This window comes from Pavona decussata, unplaced genomic scaffold (assembly GCF_977016875.1).
Source record: "Pavona decussata unplaced genomic scaffold, jaPavDecu1.1 SCAFFOLD_256, whole genome shotgun sequence".
Taxonomy (NCBI): Eukaryota; Metazoa; Cnidaria; class Anthozoa; order Scleractinia; family Agariciidae; genus Pavona; species Pavona decussata.
The window spans coordinates 156,567-176,977 of NW_028145659.1; the positions used below are offsets into that span (position 1 = coordinate 156,567).

General features: G+C 40.6%; 2 protein-coding genes and 1 long non-coding RNA gene across 4 annotated transcripts in view; all 3 read left to right on the top strand.

Moving 5' to 3' along the window:
* Positions 1-11,320, top strand: part of LOC146456373 (uncharacterized) — a 43,507-nt gene extending 32,187 nt beyond the window's left edge. Inside the window, exons 9-21 of one of the 2 annotated variants that reach the window (XM_085093181.1) lie at positions 341-488; positions 1,031-1,330; positions 3,028-3,330; positions 3,754-4,056; positions 4,478-4,780; positions 5,197-5,499; positions 7,306-7,426; positions 7,801-8,000; positions 8,415-8,599; positions 9,124-9,213; positions 9,987-10,244; positions 10,560-10,771; positions 10,969-11,320. In XM_085093181.1, the coding sequence (XP_084949307.1) occupies positions 341-488; positions 1,031-1,330; positions 3,028-3,330; positions 3,754-4,056; positions 4,478-4,780; positions 5,197-5,499; positions 7,306-7,426; positions 7,801-8,000; positions 8,415-8,599; positions 9,124-9,213; positions 9,987-10,244; positions 10,560-10,771; positions 10,969-11,110 (2,868 nt within the window). In that variant the 3' untranslated portion in view covers positions 11,111-11,320. Of the gene's footprint in view, positions 1-340; positions 489-1,030; positions 1,331-3,027; positions 3,331-3,753; positions 4,057-4,477; positions 4,781-5,196; positions 5,500-7,305; positions 7,427-7,800; positions 8,001-8,414; positions 8,600-9,123; positions 9,214-9,986; positions 10,245-10,559; positions 10,776-10,968 lie in introns of those variants that run through there. The other variant, XM_085093182.1, reaches the window with a different exon arrangement.
* LOC146456372 (uncharacterized) overlaps positions 1-13,914 on the top strand; it is a 71,113-nt gene extending 57,199 nt beyond the window's left edge. Inside the window, exon 2 of the long non-coding RNA XR_014858826.1 lies at positions 13,020-13,914. This is a non-coding gene — a long non-coding RNA (uncharacterized LOC146456372). The remainder of the gene's footprint in view (positions 1-13,019) is intronic.
* On the top strand, positions 10,786-13,914 carry LOC146456374 (fibroblast growth factor receptor 2-like). The gene is made up of 3 exons (XM_085093184.1): positions 10,786-11,009; positions 11,331-11,427; positions 12,415-13,914. The coding sequence occupies exons 1-3, from the start codon at positions 10,988-10,990 to the stop codon at positions 12,614-12,616; spliced, it is 321 nt and encodes a 106-aa protein (XP_084949310.1). The 5' UTR covers positions 10,786-10,987; the 3' UTR covers positions 12,617-13,914.
* Positions 13,915-20,411: the final 6,497 nt, after the last annotated feature.

The window sequence follows — 20,411 nt, forward strand, 5'->3', positions numbered from 1 at the left end:
AGGGCTGGGTACTGATAAGCGCTTACTTTGCGCCCAAAGAGATCTGGTCAGTGGTCTTCCCAACAAGTTCGTGTTAGAGAATCCTGATCAATTCTGATACAAAGGAAAACTGGGTAAAGGACCATTTATTGTTTTCTTTGTTGAATTGTATTATTGGATGCTGACAACCATCACAGTGAATTATCATGTTATGAAAATTATTTACTATATAATACTTTAGTCGGTGCTAATGATAAGGAGAATGATAATAATAATGATAATGATAATAGTGATTTTTCATTCATCACCTCTGTCATATGAATTGAGTTAAGTGAGAGTAACCACCATCTTTTTATTGCAGCTTTTTAACGCAAACAGCGGAAGAGGGGATATTGTAAAGCACAATCTTCTTGAGATAGAAGTAGCAAGGTTCATTCGGTTTCGCCCACTTGAATTCTCACGTGGTATTGGTCTGAGAGTAGAACTTTATGGAGTTATTACATCTGGAGGTACTGCTTTTTTAAGTTCATTATAATTTGTTTACATGAAAAATCTATATTTAATGACAAATGCAAGTGAATTTCATGTTTATACTGTAGATTAGTGAGCCTTGCCTCGTCCACAACGTGTAATACGAAGGAACTGCACTCAACGAGTCGACTCGACTGATTTAAAATAAATTTAAGGTTTAGCCTCTTCTCGTATTCGTTTTACAACAGGTGTGTGAAAGCTACTATCTGATCGAAGTAAAAGCAATCGGCAATTATACTGTTACCTTGTACATTCTGATTGGTTGTTGCTAAGCACTTCAATAATAATATCAACAAACGTTTTTCACGAAAACAAAATGGTCACGTATCTGGACTGAATGGTGTAGTCTCCGACTACGACTAGCGTAGTCTCCGACGGACTCAATTTAAGACTGACGAACTGCTGATACCCAGGGTGATTGACTTATTGATTGATCATTTGACAGGCTGAGCGATCAATTACATTATATTAATTTCACGGAGAAGTAACTCAGAGATTGTTGGTATTTGTTAAATTTTAGTTCACTCGAGAGCTCCCAGTGAATTTACAGTGACTGTAAGAACATCTACCAGTATCTTAGCATCTTGGCAGCCACCATTGGGATCCAGAAATGGATATATCAGAGGATTTAAATTGTTCGTCAAAAGGAAAGGCTCTGATGACTCATCAAACATTGTATTCAATGTCAGTGCTTCAATTCACACCAAAACTGTGACAGGGCTGGATAAATTCGCAGAATATGAATTTCAAGTGTTGGCGTTAACGTTTTTTGGTGATGGCCCCAAGAGTTCTGTTAAAGTTGCGAGGACGAAAGAAGATGGTAAGTGTATTGTAGTTCGATATCAACTCCACAGTTGCCACTACTGTCCTAGTATCAAATCGCTATCACATCAACTAGGACGCGAGAGGGACGTAACGGAAAGTCATAGTTATCCTTCCCTCAAGATTATGTTTCATAACCAGAAAGCTGCCGCCAAACAACGAGACAGCTCCAAAGTCTCGACAACATATTTTGTACCTCTATATGGACTGTGTTGGTTATGGCAATCATGAACGTTTTCCTCTTTGCACCTACTTAAGTCGTGCACATAATTGCTATATATTTCGTTCATTTATTTCACTGCCATCTCTTCACCTGTAAGGGTACAATACGAATTCACAAAATGACCAGCTCCCAGTTTGCTTTTAAAAGAGCTCAGTTAATACTAGCCTCCCACGCAGTCGTTTTTAGAGGAGTCGTATTACCTCCTCCCCACAAACGCCAGCTCACCCAGGCGCCACATTCCTTTCCCATTGTTTTACTCCCCAAACACACTAGCCAATCAAAATCGAGGCATTGCCGGTCTACGGATTACAAATCAAATTGCTGTTTATAATGGCCACTTTCGTTTCCCGTGAGCTTTGAACAGTCTCTGGTACAGTCTTGGGAAATGCGGGAGTTAAGTTGGAATATATATATATATATTTTCACTTCTCGAATGGCTGGTCATGGCTGGAACGCCAAAACAAATATCGAATGTGAATACAAGCGCTTCTTGGGCAACGTTTTGACACCGTTATCTGCTTGGGGAGTCAAATTCACCACGCAAATCGATCTTCCCCGCCTGATCGAGTTGACAGTCGGTGAAGATATCACCTCTTACGGGTGCGGAAACTTTGGAGCAGATTTGTTTGTTTGTACGAAGTGCAAGAAGATATCAAGGGGAGATGTGCAGTATTTATCAGTCCATTAAAGACTATTAAACGGAAAGTTAAACGACAAAGAGCCGATCAACTTGTGGTCCTTGTGGAAAATGTCGCACATGCCCCCGAACAAACTGCAACAACAAAGCGAGTTTCAACTACAAAATCTTCAAAGTTTACCGAAATATCGGGTAATATATCGGTTTCCTCCACACCGACAAGGTCGACAAGATTGAGGGCAAAGCTTGATAAATATTAAAGCGACTTTGCGTAATTGACGAAAATATCGCTATTTCCCGTCCTGAATTCTTTGATTGCAGTCAGTTGATAGGCATTTAAACGAGAAATTTTGAACGTTTGCTCAAAGCTCACGTAAGCTCGGTCAAGTTCTGTCTCCGCCGTGATCTTTTTCACTGTTCCCGCGAGATTCCAGGTTTTAGAAGGTTCACTGTGATTGGCTTAGCAACGGAAAAGAATGTGGCACTAGGGTAAGCAGGCGTTTGTGGGGAGGAGGTAATACGAGTCCTCTAAAAACGACTGCGTGGGAGGCTAAGTTAATACAGCACTGCACTGGTATCACAGAGGTCGATGTTAGCTTGAATCCCTTTCAAGCCTGAATTTGTTAGGGCTTCTGACGTAGATAACTGTTTTGTGATTGATTCATATTTTGTTGAGTTACTGACTGACTGAATTAATCAATGAAAGACTGCTGAACTCATGATTGGTAGGATGATTGCTCCATTTGTTGGTCGTTTGATTGAGCGGTATACTAATTGATTGATTTCACGAATAAATGAAACAGATTGTTTTAATTTTTTGTTTGTTTAACTCCAGTTCCCTCAGAAGCTCCAAGCGGATTTACAGTGAGTGCTATCACATCCACCAGTATCTCAGCATCTTGGCAGCTACCACCATTGGGCTCCAGAAATGGAAATATCACGGGATTTAAATTGTACTTCAAAGAAAAAGAATCTAGTGACTCAACAACAATTGTAACCATTGATAACGCTTTAATCCGCACAAAAACTGTCACTGGGTTGGATAAAATCACAGAATACGAACTTCAAGTATTGGCCTTTACTTCTGTTGGTGATGGACCAAAGAGTTCTGTTAAAGTTGTGAGGACAAAGGAGGATGGTAAGAGACGTCGCTCAAGCTATATTCTTCTCTCCAAATATTCTAACCCATCTTGTACAGGAAAAAGTCTACCTCAGGCTTTTTCTTTTATTTTAAGGCTGTTATTACGTACCTAAAAACTGCCCTAAGACTTGTGAAAATATGACGATGAAGCCTTAAAAATATCAACAACCCTGGCCGTGTTGGATTTGACCAGTGATTTTGTTCAGTTGTTACTGATAGAGTAACTGACAGACTGAACTTGACAAATGACCAGTTCAATGAAAGACTGATGAACTAAATACTGAAGGCTGATTGAAGCACAGATTGATCGCCTGACTGAGTCAGGCAACAATTACATTACAATAATGAATTGATTTCACGGGTGGATAAAAAAGATTGTTATGTTTTTTTGTTTTTTAGTTTTATTTTTTTAAATTCTAGTTCCCTCGAAAGCTCCCAGGGGATTTACAGTGACTGCAATAACTTCTACAAGTATCTTAGCATCTTGGCAGCTACCACCAGTGGGCTCCAGGCATGGAAATATTACGGGATTTAAATTGTACTTCAAAAGGAAAGGCTCTGATGAATCGTCAACCATTCTATTTATTGACAGCGCTTCAGTTCTTTCCAAAACTGTTACTGGGTTGGATAAGTTCACAGAGTACGAACTTCAAGTGTTGGCCTTCACTTCTGTTGGTGATGGACCAAAGAGTTCTGTTAAAGTTGTGAGGACAAAGGAGGATGGTAAGAGACGTCGCTCAAGCTATATTCTTCTCTCCAAATATTCTAACCCATCTTGTACAGGAAAAAGTTTACCTCGGGATTTTTTTTTTTTTAATTTTAAGGATGTTATTACGTACCTAAAAACAGCCCTAAGACTTGTGAAAATATAACGATGAAGCCTTAAAAATATCAACAACCCTGGCCGTGTTGGATTTGACCAGTGATTTTGTTGTTACTGATAGAGCAACTTACTGACTGAACTCGACAAATGACCGGTTCAATGAAAGACTGATCAACTGATTACTGAAGGCTGATTGAAGCACAGATTGAGTGCCTGACTGAGTCAGGCAACAATTACATTGCATTAATGAATTGATTTCACGGGTGGATAAAAAAGATTGTTATGTTTTTGTGTTTTTTTTTTTTGTTTTTTTAATTCTAGTTCCCTCGAAAGCTCCCAGGGGATTTACAGTGACTGCAATAACTTCTACTAGTATCTTAGCGTCTTGGCAGCTACCACCAGTGGACTCCAGACATGGAAATATTACGGGATTTAAATTGTACTTCAAAAGGAAAGGCTGTGGTGAATCGACAACCATTCTGTTTATTGACAGCGCTTCAGTTCTTTCCAAAACTGTTACTGGGTTGGATAAGTTTACAGAATACAAATTTCAGGTGTTGGCCTTCACTTCTGTTGGTAATGGCTCAAAGAGTTCTGTTATAGTTGTGAGGACAAAGGAGGATGGTAAGAAATGTCGCTCAAGCTATATTCTTCTCTCCAAATATTCTAACCCATCTTGTACAGGAAAAAGTTTACCTCGGGATTTTTTTTTTTTTAAGTTTTAAGGATGTTATTACGTACCTAAAAACAGCCCTAAGACTTGTGAAAATATAACGATGAAGCCTTAAAAATATCAACAACCCTGGCCGTGTTGGATTTGACCAGTGATTTTGTTGTTACTGATAGAGCAACTGGCTGACTGAACTTGACAAATGACCGGTTAAATAAAAGACTGATCAACTGATTTCTGAAGGCTGATTAAAGGACAGATTGATTGCCCGACTGAGTCAGGCAACAATTGCATTGCATTAATGAATTGATTTCACGGGTGGATGAAAAAGATTGTTATGTTTTTTTTATTTTATTTTTTTAGATTCTAGCTCCCTCGAAAGCTCCCAGGGGATTTACAGTGACTGCAATAACTTCTACTAGTATCTTAGCGTCTTGGCAGCTACCACCAGTGGACTCCAGACATGGAAATATTACGGGATTTAAATTGTACTTCAAAAGGAAAGGCTCCGACGACTCATCAACCGTTCTATTGATTAACAGCGGTTCAGTTCTTTTCAAAACTGTTACTGGGTTGGATAAGTTCACAGAATACGAATTTCAGGTGTTGGCCTTTACTTCTGTTGGTGATGGACCAAAGAGTTCTGTTAAAGTTGAGAGAACAAGGGAGGGTGGTAAGAAATTCTGTTAAAGCTTTAATCTTGTATGTTTCTTTCCGTCTTTAAGCATTCCAGATAGTCTTGTATAACACCCTGCCTAGACCCGGGTAGGCGTGGCTTCTACCTGCCGCGACTTTGAATCTGATTTATTGGTTTTGATTACTTTTCGTTCAATTTCGGCACTTCCTTACAGCGGTTACCAATAACACGCGACCTATCGCCTTCAAAAGACTCCGATAAAGTTGCGTTTTGGTGGACGTCAATCATAGAAAAGTCGTTGAAATTATTTTGTATTCTAAGACCATTTCAAGGCAACAGAACCACGAAGTTGACAGTTTTATCCACTGACGGATGGTAAACTTTAAGAAAGTTGATTTCCAAGCCAGATTATCTAAAAAAAAATAATGGGCATTGTTTAGACAAAGCCGTATTTTTTTATGAAACATTTGAAAACGCTACAACTGATGATAAATCAGCGATGCGTGCAACTGAGTAAATTATCACGTGCAGTGAAAATTGAAATTTTGAATTAAAAAAAACCCCTTTTATTTGCGCTTGATCTGGCTCGAAAATCAATTTAAATAAAGTTTACCTTCTCTTAGCGAAGTTAAATTCTTAGTTTCTTGCCGGGTTACCTTGGAATCTTGTCAGAATTCAAAATAATTTTAACGGCTTTTGTTTGATTGACATCCACCAAAACGCAACTTTATCCCACTCTTTTGAATGCCTTAGGTCGCGTGTTATTTGTAAGCGCTGTAAAGTTTTGGGGAAATCCAGAAATCCAACATAGCCACCATTTGGTAATCATGATGTAATTAACACGTTATATAACGTCATACCTCCCTATTGTGGACCTCAAAGGAAACATCTTTGGACGTAAAATTATCCTCCAGGTCTTATGTTCAAATTCTTATAGAGGAATACGCTCATAGGAAACCATTCCTAGAAAACTCGTTTTTACTCGCAAGTATTTTAAATCTAATGATAATACATTGGGTGGGGGAACTGAATTCTTGCTGTGTATAGTGTCTGCAGATTGGAGAAAAGGTTTGTTAATTTACACAATTATATACTGTTGTTGTCTGAGAGCATGTACCCATTTATCGTAACCAGGAAAATAGTTTTTTCTTTAAAGGCAACATGCGAGAACGGCGAGTGGGGTTTAGGCGATGGACGTTATGAAATATAAATAGTAGTTTAGGCTCATCACCATTTAAGGACGGTGCCTACTTTTGTTACTGCGAATACATTTTGCGCATCGCGAGATACTCGAGTTTCCTATTGGTGGTGCCTACTAATACAGAGATGTTATTGCACGGTTTAAAACTATGCGAAAAAAAAAGAACTTAGCAAGTGCTCTTAGTACCCAAAAACAAAATTTGGGGTAACCATGCCTTTTTCAGAGATGATAAGGCTTCAATTTGGAATAAACGCCATACATTGTTTAGTATTTTACTTGTTTTTTGAATAATTGTTGCTTAATTATCTATAAAAAACGCGTGGTTACCCCCAATTTTCTTTTTGGATTTCAATAGCCCTTGCTAAAATTGCTTTTCCCACATAGTCATAACCCGCGCAAAAATACTTCGGTATATATGAGTAGGCACCATCCTTAAGCAACACCCGAGGGTGAGCGGATGAAAATTAAAAAAATAAGTCTTTTCAAGCCGTTTTCAACCAGCCTTTAATGTTTTATAAACACTGACAGCAGTGTAAGAACACTTGTTCAATAGGTCTAAATATAATATCTGGTTTGAAAATTTTTGAAGAAAATTTGAAGCAAAATAACATGACAACATGTTATGTCTTTATATACCACAGGTTTATCCCTAGCGACTGTTCTGAAGCTTGTCTTTTCCCTTGCTGGATCATGTTTGGTTGCTCTTCTCCTGGTCACTGGTGTTAAGTATTATAAAAAAAGAAAGCAAAATCATACAAAGAGGTAAGCTTGTTTACGATATGAATTGTGTCTCATCGTTATTTGCAGTCTTACTTGTTGGAAATAAAGCTTACCAAATGACTGGTTCTTCTTTCATGTTTTCTTTGTAAAATGACAAGATGCAGGTAATCCAGAAAGTTTTAACGTTATATTTCATCCTTGTTATGACGTAGACAATTTTCGGGTTTTCCTCGGTTCGCTTAATTAGTACTTTTGAGTATAGTCTCCAAAAAAATGTAGGACAAATCTAAGAAACCTAGCTCGCATAAATCTGTTAATTTTTATTTCTCTTACTAACATGCCAAATGTTATTCTAAGAATTATAGAAGAATTTCATAATTAAAAGTAACTCTTAATCTTTATTTTTTTTTTTTCAGGACCGCCAAGGACATACAAGTATTGGATGGCTACGAAATCCCTCCAGTTAGGACAGAATTTGTTGAAGAATTGGGTCAAGGAGCATTTGGGAGGGTCCACAAAGCGAAACTGAAGGACGGCTTGGACTACTTTAAAAACGAGGAAGCGCCGGTTAATAAGTCCAAGAAGCAGGAGATTGTTGCTGTGAAAGAATTGCATGGTAAGTGAAAATTGTTTTTGGCTAGGGACTGTTGAACAAGATGGATTAAACACTGTTGACAAAGATGTTTGCAAAAGTACCCAGGACCATGAAATTGCACCTCAGACATTAAAATCACATTTCGAAGACATGAACTAAATGACAGCTTGTTTTTCAAGCAGGCTTCATTTTGTTCAGGTAGAAGTATGGAATACAGAAACTGGGCTTTGTATCTCAGTTGGTCAGCCAACTTAGACGCTCATCTCCATTTTTTGGTTAGACTTGAACTAGGACGTCAGACGTAATATATTGAAGTGATGCTGCTTCAATAAGAATTACACTAATTTAATAGGCCTGCTTCTTTAGAAACTAATTTTCCTGATAAAATTCGACGACAAAATAATTTAATAACTATTTGTTGTTTCCGTGCCCAAGAAAACGCCAAAGAAGAGCAGGAAAAGGAATTTATGGACGAGATAGAGATGATGAAGGAAGTGGGAAGACATCAGAATGTGTTGAGTTTTCTCGGCTGTTGGACCACAACTAAACCACTTCGTTTGATTATTGAGTACATTCCTCATGGAGACCTGCTTCATTGGCTCAGGGGAAAGAGAAGTCAGGTATTTCTGTTTTCTAATTATTCTTACCAACAGGAGGTGAAACGTTTACTCATTTGACATAAATTATAAGTCATAACTGAACGAGTACGAATTAGAAAAGCGAGATAGTGCAGAGATGAAACGAGATATAAGGCTGTAGTACGGCTGTGATACTTTGTTTACATGTGCAAAGTTTTGCTTTAAAATTATGTTCCCAGGTCGGGACTATTTCTTATAAGCAAGTAGAAAGAAGCCTGCGAGAGGTTTTGTGGATCATAGTACATTCTCATGACAATAAATTGTCCTATAAACTTTCGATCAGAAATCAGTGTGGTTGTTTCCAAAGTTGACGTTTTATCATTATTTCGACTTTCAACGGGCCTGGTAAAATCATCAATGGAGCGATGTTTAAGTTTGGAGTCTAAAACTATGGTGAAATGAAAACTGAGTACCAACTGAATGACAGCCCTCGATAACTTGTAACTGATAACTAATAACTCGACTGGCGACTCATATTTCATACGTTTTGATTGCATGCTTTATAGATAAGCGGTTCTACTCTGGGAGCCGCTCGTAATGGCAAAGATGAGGAGTTTTATGCAGGAACAAGGGCTCAAAACACAACTGCTGATCAGGTAGATGTATGCATGATTATGGTCCCTCCTCCAGGAATAGCGCCCCCGCGACGGGGGAAGGCGGAGGAAGGGGGAGAGGGGTTGAGTGTTTGAGGAAACTCTGACCTTATTTCAAACCAAAATACATTATTTTCCAATTTACGTTTCTGTAAAACCCATACCCGTTTTTAGGCTTTCAGACCAAAATGGCTTCTATAAAGAAGTTAACTATACCCTTTAATGCTGCACATACCTAGATAAATTAGATAGGAGATTAACCGCCCCCTCCTCTCTCCCTGGGGAAATAAGCGCTAACTTCGATGTCTTTGTAATACTGGAAAGTCGAATTGGGTTGACTTATCTTGCAAATATTCGTCATCTTTTTCATACTTACCATCGTGCAAACACGAAATTATTGGACGAAGAGGCGCAACATATCATGATTCAGTGATGGGCCCATGCAGTTGATTACGATAGGGAGAAACTGTCAGTCAAGTAAATGACCATTTGAACTACTGACAAATAATGAGTTTTCTCAATTCCTCTGTCCTTTAAGATCAGGCAGAATTAGCTTCTTTTCTTTATTGTTCAGTAGAATCAACAGTTAAAAAGTTTAATTTTAACATTATTGTCATCTTGACATTTGGTAAGAAGAACAACCTTTTTTCGGGTGCGATCGTCAATCCAATTGTCGATATTGTTAAACACAAACCATATTATTCATTAAATCTATTCAAATCAGTCACTTTCATTAAACAAGAATTCTTGTCTCAGTTTGCAATGACTTTTTATAGGACGGCGAAGTAGAAGGAAAGAAAACAAAGGCGTTGGATGAAAACACTCAGCCTTCCACTTCTTTGCAAGAAAAAGACCAAGCCGATGCTGGTGAAAGTGTTGAATTTAAAATAGAAATACCGATGGTTGTATTTTCGGCAGCAAGCCCGTCTGGAGAGGCTTCTACTGAGATGACTGACGATGAATGTGATGAAGACTGTCACTCGTTTGAACCTGCTGATCTGATTAAATTTGCCTGGCAGACAGCTCGAGGCATGGTACGTAAATGATGGCGGCCGGTATAAATGTAACATGGTATTATGTTGAAAACTGCAGGAAAGTGATGTGATCGAAACAACAGCATCTTTATTGCCCATCCCTGCACTGTATTGCTAAATAAAAACAAAACAGTAGACTCTCTTCAAAGTTTTCATTAAATGTATGTAAAACTAGGAAAAAATTGAGTGTCCTTAACGAAATGCACTGAAGACAAAAGAGTAAGGAATTGGGAAAGCGCTGTCTGAAACCTCCGCACCGACGCCTTCACTTCTGTACGAGGGAATGTAACACCGATATTTTTTGTTTATTTACAGAGCTACCTTACTGACAAGGGCTTCGTCCACAGAGACCTGGCAGCAAGGAACATTCTGGTGGGGCATGGTAAACGACTCAAGATAGGCGACTTTGGTTTGATGCGGCAATTGTACCGTGAGGTGTACGAAGTACAGAAATGGAAGAAACTTCCAGTCAAGTGGATGGCTCCTGAGTCTATTTTTGAAGAGATCTTCACTGTCAAGAGCGATGTGTAAGTAATGGGTCTGAACTATCATCGAACAGCTAAATGAAGAGGACAAAGTCAGTATAATTGCTAAGTGTGTTTAGTACTCAAATGCATTGTAAGAAGAAATAGTTAAATTAATCTCACTTTTGCCTACGTTCAGTGCAGTAAGCCTCGTTTATAAAGTACAAAGTTTTAACGTTGCGCCATTTTGTAACTTGCAGTTGGTCCTACGGAGTCGTCATGTGGGAAATTGGAACACTTGGTAATAATTATTTTATTTTATCATATTTTTTTGTGACATCATTTCTGTGCTTAGCAAATGTACGATTTTTACCTGCAGCTTGCCTTTCACAGAATCTGTAGGCTTAAACCTAAGTCCTTCTCTTCCCTCTATATACGTGTACAGGATTTGGTACTTGTTAGCAAGAACTGTTAAAAAAAAAACGTGTTTTAGGCTTAGTTATTTAAATAACCTTAAGAAGCTTTTCTTGCAGTGAAGTTTCTGATTTCTCGTGAAGAAATCCCGAGTACCTGTCAATGATTTAATGCACTCATTTCAAGGTCTTGCACTGATTCTTTGCAGGTGGCTCGCCGTGCCCACTGTTGAATCACACGGAGCTCTTGAGACTTCTGAAGACAGATTACCGAATGGAGAAACCTGACATGTGCCCAGAAACTTTGTAAGTTGGAGATTGTAATGTCGCTTGTCACGACTTTTATTATAACCAACATTCCATTTTGCGGTTCTTTTCTTTAATTATAGGTTACAGGTGACATAACAGGCGAGTGTGTCAGTGGTCTCCTTACCACATTTTGACGCTCTCTGTAATCTATAACTGAAAGGACCAATGGGAAAGCTGCATTTATTTCCTTTATACAATGACAAAGACATTTATTAACACTTGCAGTTATTTCACGGTGACTCGTAATAAATCGTCAGTGTTCAGGCGCTGAATTTTTGGCGACAACAATAGTTCAGCACACGGTGCTAAAAAATGGCTACACAACAAAATCCTAGCATTTTGTACTTTGAAAAGATCACTTATATCTTACCGAAGGGATCTGGATTAGTGACAAAATAATCAATGCTGTTGTCTGCGACGGAGTACGTTTGGCAAAACGTTTTCGTTAGTAATTGGACTGTGGATCCTGAAAACGTGCGCGAGTCACACCCCACAAGGACATCACTCATGTGTCTGCCTTTTAAGGATCGCAAGCATCGCAATCACAGCATGCGCAGAATCTTCGCTATTGTATAATTTGCAAGTAGTATAGACCTTACTCAAAAAAGGCTACCGTTTTCAATATCCTTTTGTTCGTATTCAAATAAGCCACTCTTACCCCGTTCTTAAGCTCCAAAATCAAAAGAATATTTTACCTTGAGCGAGACAACTAGCAGGGCTAACTTGAATGAAAACAAAATAATATTAAAGTGGAAACCATTTTGGAATTAGCTTAATTAATGCTAATAATGATAATTTGTGCAGAGAGTTGAGTCATCGGAAAAAAAATAACCAACGTACTACAATTATATTCAGAGTTTTGAAATATTCCACTCTGAGTAGTAAGTTCTCAGTTGAAGCTTAAGAGGAGTGTTTAGATACGTTATCAGTTTATTGGGTAAGATGGAAAGAAACCACTTTTAACAAACCTTTATTACCTTCCAGCTACACCTTGATGACAGACTGTTGGAAAAAAGACCCGGAGGAACGGCCGAGTTTTGAGGAACTGGTTGAAAGAGTGGAGCAGATATTGCTTCAGGAAGTGGAATACTTTGATTTGAACAAGATGGACGAATCTAAAGATTATTATCAGGTGCAGGAGTCAAAAACAGCAGAAATTGATGAAGTGGACAACATCGAACAATAAATGGGTTTCATTAGCATATTACGTTAACACTATGTAGCTTTGTTCTCCGTCTCTGAGCTTGAGGATAGGATCTTAATAACTTCAAGGGCATTAACGCTACGGCAATGAGATCTGGAGGGTGTACAATATGTCGTAAGCTGTTTGCTTTGGGGGGTAAATCTTCCCTAAATCTGAGGTAACAAGGAAGAACTTATTCCGTTTGTTCGTTTTTGAAACTGCCATGTTTCGTGTAAAATGAGGCTTGGGAAGGATGTTAGGAAATCTACTAACAAGAGCACGCTAATTTGGAGGATTGATTTATGTTCCATCACACATTCTGCGGCTTAAAAATTTCAGCTAAAGAAATTTAAGAGATTGTAGTGTGTGAGTTTGTGTATAGTTTCTCTAAAGAAGTTTTTAAAAGTTGCTTGAAAACAAAAAGGAAAAAAGCTAGCAATTCTTCACTGAAAATATTGCCGTTTAGTTTCTCTTTAGCTTGGAAATAACGTGTAATATGCGGGCCGTATGCGGAAGAAATTACACCAGTGAGATCTACGTGAGCCTGCAGTATTATGAGAAGGGTAACAAGGCGACATGATTGTAATGTTCAGAGTGAGTCATGTGAAAACGGAAATAGGGCATGTGTTTGCAGGTTTTTTCCTCTTTTTCGAAGAAAATATGGACTTCATAATCACAATGACTTGTCCGTAAAGGACTGACTTTCTGATAATTTAGACTGCAATGGGGGTATCTTACGACTTACAACTTGTAACATATTGGTATCGTTATGTCATTATTAAAATAGATAAATCAATCAATCAATAAATAATATATAATATTATTGATGCCAAGGATAATAAGATTTAGAGTTCATTAAACGTTGGAGCTCTAGTATTTAATCCCAGCATTCTACTGTATTCAGCTGCTTGCAATCATATGGGTTATCTACAAACGAGCACATTTTGAAATGAACGTACATAATTAGTTAGCTTTTAATTAAGAGGTTGGAGAAAATTCTGAAAAGTTATCAAAAAAAAGAAGAAAGACCTCGAGAATTTCTAGTTAGAGATACTTAAGACAAAACATTTATTCATCCAACAAAAAAGATTAAACACTAATTACGAGAATTTGTAATAACTTTAAGTCCTGCAAACTTGAAGCTATGGAGTACTTAATTATAATAATTACAATATATCTATCAGAATTATATGGATTAAATTTTTGGTAATTGTAAACTTCTATTGAGCAAAGCTCAGTAATGTACTCCACAACGTTATTATTTATCTTGTATGTATACTAATAAAGATAACATGAATAAACTGTTGGAAATGTTTTAGTGTAACCACGCCTAATATAGGTATCAATGGACTTGTTTAGAAATAATAAAATTCCTTTTAAAAGCGAGGCCTGGAGAACACAAACAATGATGTTTACTCAGTTCCCTTTGCTTTGGTCATCTGAGGCTCATTGTGAAGCTGACTATCAATATACATTTTAAGAAGCCTTTAAGGTAGCAAAATATTTTAGAGCGAAAATAAAGAAACGGTAATTGTTTATCGCCTTGGATGGGGTGGAGGATTCCTTTTGTTGCTTTTTTTTTTGGTTAAAGGCGCTGGGGGGAAATCCCTCAGTCAACCTGAGTCAGAAAGGGACTTGCGCCAAGACAATTGCCTTTGTCTTGCAGTGTGGATAAGTCTCGTGCCAAATACCGTCGGTTGCATCTAAGCGTTTACGCGGGAGGGAAAAACATGCTGCAGTTAGGTGCAAACATGACATGTTTTGGTGCCAAACATTCGAAGTTTGTAAAAGACGGCTGTGTTGTCTTGATTTGATTTTGCTCAAACATATATTCTTTGCAAGCTCTTTTAGGTGTTAAGAATACTGGAGGCAATTGTGCTGTTTCTGAGCGAGAAATATACCTGCAAGTTGATAAAGAGCTTATGAGTGGAACGCGCGACAGTTTGCTTAACGGCTGTCAAACTTCAAACGTTTGTCGACGAAACACGTCATGTCTGACACGCCATTAGAACATGTTTTTTTGTCTCGTGTCCACGCTTAGATGTAACCGACGGTATTTCTGTCATAACGGCCATGGGTTATTTAAAACAACTATTGATTAATAAACTTAACAGCGTATGGTAGTTTTCGCATCCCCAGGTCTTTATGAAGAATCGAAGTTAAAACTTTGCAGGTAAAACAACCCGCCTCTCATCCCCACTCCCCAGAGTGTTGAGTCCATGCATTTATCTTTGTCCTTCTCATACACGCTGGTTAAACAAGCCGCCTCCCATCCCCACCCCAAGAGGGCTTGTTGTCCTTCTCACGCACTCTCACTTGCGTTAGCGCGCACCAAGTTTTCAAACTTTTGCAGCAGTTAACATAGACATGGACGTAAGGGCAAAGGGGCAATTTAGGTGATTCGCGAGTTGTCAGGGACGAAGTAGTGAAGGTGTTGTTGGGGGAATGCGTGGGGTTTGCAAGGAACTAAGTTGTTTATTTGGAAGTTGGGTAACATCGCACTACATAAATGGCCTACACGGTCAGAGGGTAACTTCAATTACTGGGTGTATTGCTTCTGCCCCTTAAATGGGATGCTCGTCCATGCTACCTTCCCACATATTGACCCTCAATTAGTAACACAAGCATCTTTCCTTTTCCGGTATTTTCTCAAACTATAAGAAGTCAATCGCAATTACTCGCGCATTGTTCCACTTCACAATTCCTATTTTTAATAAGATTTATAGAAGTCTGCTTATTGTATGAACGTGATAACCGTATGAGTTCCTCATCCATTCTGCAGTTATATATTAATTATTAGAAATTATGCAAGAGAGAACAAGCTGTATCCCTTAAGTCCGGTTTCTCACTTTGAAAAAACTAACAATAATTAAAGAAAAGCGCAGATGGCCCATGTTTTGGAGGCTTTATAGTTTTATTGTTTATGTCTCAAGCCAAAAATAAAATGTTTGCTTAGAATTATGATGTCCTAGATGCTCAATCTCTTCAAGAAACGAAGTCAAAAATGAACAGCATTTGTCGCGGTGGAATGCTATATTTTTGACATATGAAAACTTACGCCGCCAAAATTATTGTTTTCGATTAGTGTCATTTTGTCACAAGCCGGAAAAATGGCTAGTTAGAATTGTAATATCCTAGATATGTAACAAGTTGAACGCGTAGTCTTCCTTAGCGGACGAACAGACGATGAGAGAAGAAGATTAGCTCACATTCAAGATGGCGGTTCAACAAGTAAACTTTATTGAAAACGAGACTGTGACGTAGGCATGCCACGAGGCTGTGACAGTGTCACGCAATAACAATATTGTAACATCCTCCCCATTTTTTTTTAAAAACAAAATTTTCCTAATAACCTAGAAATGGCGAGTAACAAGTGGTAGGAAAAAAAAAAGAAAAAACAACAACAACTTTGTACTATAGTGTTCACAGTCAGTTGGCAGCAACATGAAATGCGCTGTCAAAGTCTCAATGTGTCTTGCAAAGAGAACAGTTCAAGTCCTGACATAGTCGCTTAGCTTCGCTGGTTCTCTTATGATGCGTCCGGAACGGGTGCGCCTAGGGGAGGTTGTAGCGCCTTTCTCTCCTGTAGGGTGTGTCCTTGGACTGGTCTGCACATGCTCCTTCTCTGGACTGGCCTGCACAGCAGGGGCTTGAGATTGCTGGTGGGCTGACTGGTCACTTCCAACGTTTGTGTCAGGTCTGGGTTGTTCAGAGATGTCCGGCTGGACAGAGGGTTCAGCAGTCTTGACCAGGTGCTGTCTGTTGCGTCTGTAGGTGGTTCCAGCTGACTGAATTTCATAAGATCTCTCGTCAAGCCTTTTGGTCACTTCAGCTTTGTCCCATGATTTCTGACCAAGCACAAATGGTTTCATGCGAACAGTGTCACCTGCCTTCAGTACAGGCAGGTCATGAGCAGAGCGGTTGTAGTATTTCGCCTGCCTCATTTGGTTTAGGCGTAGTTGCTCAGATTCATGAGAACTTACTGGATTCTTCGGCTCGAGCAAGGACTGCGTGGTTGGTAATAGGGTTCTGGTTCTTCTCCCCAGAAGTCTTTGGGCTGGGCTGCTGTCTACGCCTTGTGTGGGTACGTTCCTGATGTTAAGCAGGGCCAAGTACTGGTCTTCTCCTGACTTGGTAGTCTTGCGTAGCATTCGCTTGGCAACTTTCACCGCCGACTCCACTTTGCCATTGGCTTTGCTGTGATGGGGTGAGGTTGTCGTGTGCTCGATGCCCCAGCTCTTGGTGAACTTCTTGAATTCATTGGAATCAAACTGGGGGCCGTTATCGCTAACCAACTGTTTAGGAATACCATATCTGGCGAGGTGAGCTTTTAGCTTCTTAATGACAGTCGAAGACTTGGTGTCGTACAGGCGGTCTAACTCCCAGAAGTTGGACCTGTAGCAGACTGTGATGAGATAGTCTCTGTTCTTGTAGGTGAACAGATCAGCAGCGATCTTCTCCCATGCTCTCTCGGGAATGTCATGGCTCATAAGTGTCTCCTTACAGTGGGTCTGCTCAAATTCTCTGCATGTTCCACAGGTTTGGATCCACTCCTTCAGCTCTTTGTTCATGCCGGGCCAGAATACATGTTCGCGTGCCCTTCGTAAGCATGACTCAACACCTTGGTGACCGCTGTGTATGTCCTTCTTAATTTCTGATCTCATGCTCTTGGGGATCACCAGTCTTTCTCCACGGAAGACCAAGCCATCGGTGACTGCTAATTCATCACGAATGCTGAAGTAAGGTGTAACGAGGGGAGATAGTGCTAGTTTGTCATCTGGCCAGCCTTCTTGGATAGTCCGCTTCAGCTGTTGTAGAGCCGGATCATTGCTGGTGTGCTGGCGGATCTCACGAATTCTCTCATCAGACATGACTAGGTACGTGAGGGCGTTGATGGTTTCAAACTCGTCTTGCGCATCTTCACTGGCTTTGGGAAGAAATGCCCTGCTAAGGGTGTCTGCTAGGAACATTTCTTTGCCATTGAGGTACTGTACTTTGATGTCGTAGGCTAGGGCCCGTACCAGCATCCCTTGAAGACGCTTGGGAGCTCTGTCAAGTGTTTTTTTTGTGATGGCCTCTAGGGGCTTGTGATCAGAATATACCGTGACAGGTCGTCCAAAGGTGTATTGGTGCCACTTTTCCAGGGCGAACACAATGGCCAGCATTTCCTTCTCGATGGTAGCATATCTGGTCTCGGTGTCGCTTAGGGCTCTGCTGGCATATGCTAGTGGCTGTCCTTCTTGAAGGAGTGCCGCTCCTAGACCTTGCCCGCTAGCATCGCACTGTATAGATAATTCTTTGGTTGGGTCGAAGTAGGCCAGCACCGGTGCTTGCGTTAGTTGGTGCTTGAGTTCCTCAAAGGCTTTGTCATGAACAGAGTCCCAAGTCCATTCAGTGTCGGGACGAGTGAGGTCGTTGATAGGTCGCATTATTTCAGAGAGTTTGGGAACGAACTTTGATAAATAGTTCACAGTTCCTCTAAGCCTTTCGACACCTGCCTTGTCGGTTGGAGCGTCCATCTTCACGACAGCTTCTATCTTAGATGGGTCAGGTTTAAGGCCGGTGTTGCTGACGACATGGCCCATGAACGGAATTTCGTGCAAACCGAAGCGACACTTCTCTTTGTTCAGGGAGATTCCAATTTCGCAACAGCGTTGGAGGAAGAGGCGAACTCTGTCATCGTGTTCATCATCTGTGCGACCCCAGATGATTACATCGTCGGCTATGCAGCGGACGCCTACTAGACCTTCCAGGGCTTGATGGAGCCTCTTCTGGAAGATTTCACTGCTTACTTTCAAGCCAAATGGGAGGCGGAGCCAGCGGTAACGCCCAATAGGAGTTGCAAAGGAGGTCAGCAGGCTTGACTCGTAGTCCAGTTCGCAGTGGAGGTAGCCTGACTTGAGGTCACATACTGAAAACTTGCAGGCTGAGGTGAGCTCTGGTAGGACATCTTCTAGGACTGGGAGCTTGTAGTGCTCACGCTTTAGCACCTCATTGAGTGGCCTGGGGTCTATGCAGATGCGAATGCCAGACTTCTTCTCAGCTACGGACATTTGACTGACCCAGTCAGTGGGCTCGTCTACTGGTACGATTATTGCCTCGTTTACGAGTCGCTGAAGTTCAGCTTTAACAACGTCCTTCCTAGCTTCCGGGAGGGTACGAGCACAACGCACGACCGGGACGGTTCCGTCCTCAGTGGTCAAGTGTACCTTCTTGCCAGGAAGAGTGCCTGGTGTGTCCTTGAAGGCATCAGGAAACTGCTGAACATAGTAGTGATCAGCTGAGGAGACAGTGTTAACCACCTTGAAGTTGTCATAGTTTACTGTGATGAGACCCATTGCCTGCGCTGCATTGCCACTGAGCAGTGGGGTGAGATCCTTGTCAACAACGACAAAGTCAACCTTGAACTTTTGCTTTGTAGCCGGGTTTCTGACGTACACTTTGCATTTACCGAGGGCTTTAACAGACGACTTGTTCCACATCTGAAGGTTGACAATCTCAGGGCGAATTTGGAGGTTTCCAAGGTAACGTTTGGGCAGAATGCAAACAGTTGCACCGCAGTCAACCTGAAGCTTCACAGGTTGTTGGTTAATCTCCATTTCGCAGTAGATCAGTTGGTGCTGGGTTTGTACAGAATTAACATCGTGACACAGCTCAGCTGTTATAGCGCTGATAGTTCCAGTGCTACTGTTCGATGAGTCAGAGGCGTAGTCATCCATCACACCATGAACGCTTCGATGTTTACATTTCCTTGAAGCAGAGAAATGGTTCTTTCCACCACGGGATGTGCACACCTTTCCCCAGGCAGGGCAAGATTCCTTTCTCATAACATGAACTTGAGTGCAGAAATGGCACTTCTTCGTGACTGCGCGTGGGTCTTCTGTTTGGCGAGGTTTGCTTTTAGTGGGGTCCCTGTGCTTCACATGCTTCTTTTGTTTTGGAGTTTCCTTGACTTTGTTGATTTCTTCACTTTTCAAAGCTTTCATGTGAAGGGTTGCGGCTTCCCGAGCGCGGCAGATCTCGATAGCTTTCATGAGGGTTAAATCGTGCGTGGAGAGTAGTTCTTCCCGCGTTTTGTCATCCAAGATTCCAAGTAGCAAACGATCCATTATCAACAGTTCACGCATACAGTCACAAAACCCACAAGTTTTAGCCATGTTTCTGAGTACGGACATATACTCGTCGATCGACTCACCGGATTCCTGATTTCGTCGGTTAAATTGGAAACGCTCAAAGAACTCTTGGGTTTGTCCCAGAAAGTGTTGGTCAAACTTCTTAATAATATCGGCCATTTTGTTTCGGTCTTCACCATCGCCGAACTTCAGACCATTGAAAATCCGCATGGCTTCAATTCCAATACTATGGAGAAGCATAGCACACTTGTAATCTTCAGGTTGGTCGAGGAGGCCAGTGATTATGCAGTAGTTGTCCCATCGTTGTTTCCATATTTTCCAATTATCAGCACGATCGCCGTCAACTTCGAGAGGCTTTGGAGCAGAAACTTGAGGACGGCGAAAACGTGGTGCTTCGTTGGGCTCAGCACCGGGGGCCTCAGCAATGGGCGCCTCAGCACCGGGAGCTTCATTGTTGGGCATATTTAGACGATTTTTTAAAACAGCGACTTACGAGTTGCGAAGTCCACGTGCGACAGCAGAGATGCGTGGAGCAAACAGCGAGTTTTTAAAGGTTCGGAGGGGAATTGACGACAGCAGTAGTCACTGACGAAGTTGTTCTTTATCCCTCGCTGCCACCATGTAACAAGTTGAACGCGTAGTCTTCCTTAGCGGACGAACAGACG

Coding starts and splice junctions, on each gene's coding strand:
- LOC146456374 (XM_085093184.1), top strand. CDS start 10,988: ATGTGGGAAATTGGAACACTTG. Junction 11,010..11,330: donor GTGGGAAATTGGAACACTTG/GTAATAATTATT, acceptor GATTCTTTGCAG/GTGGCTCGCCGTGCCCACTG. Junction 11,428..12,414: donor GACATGTGCCCAGAAACTTT/GTAAGTTGGAGA, acceptor ATTACCTTCCAG/CTACACCTTGATGACAGACT.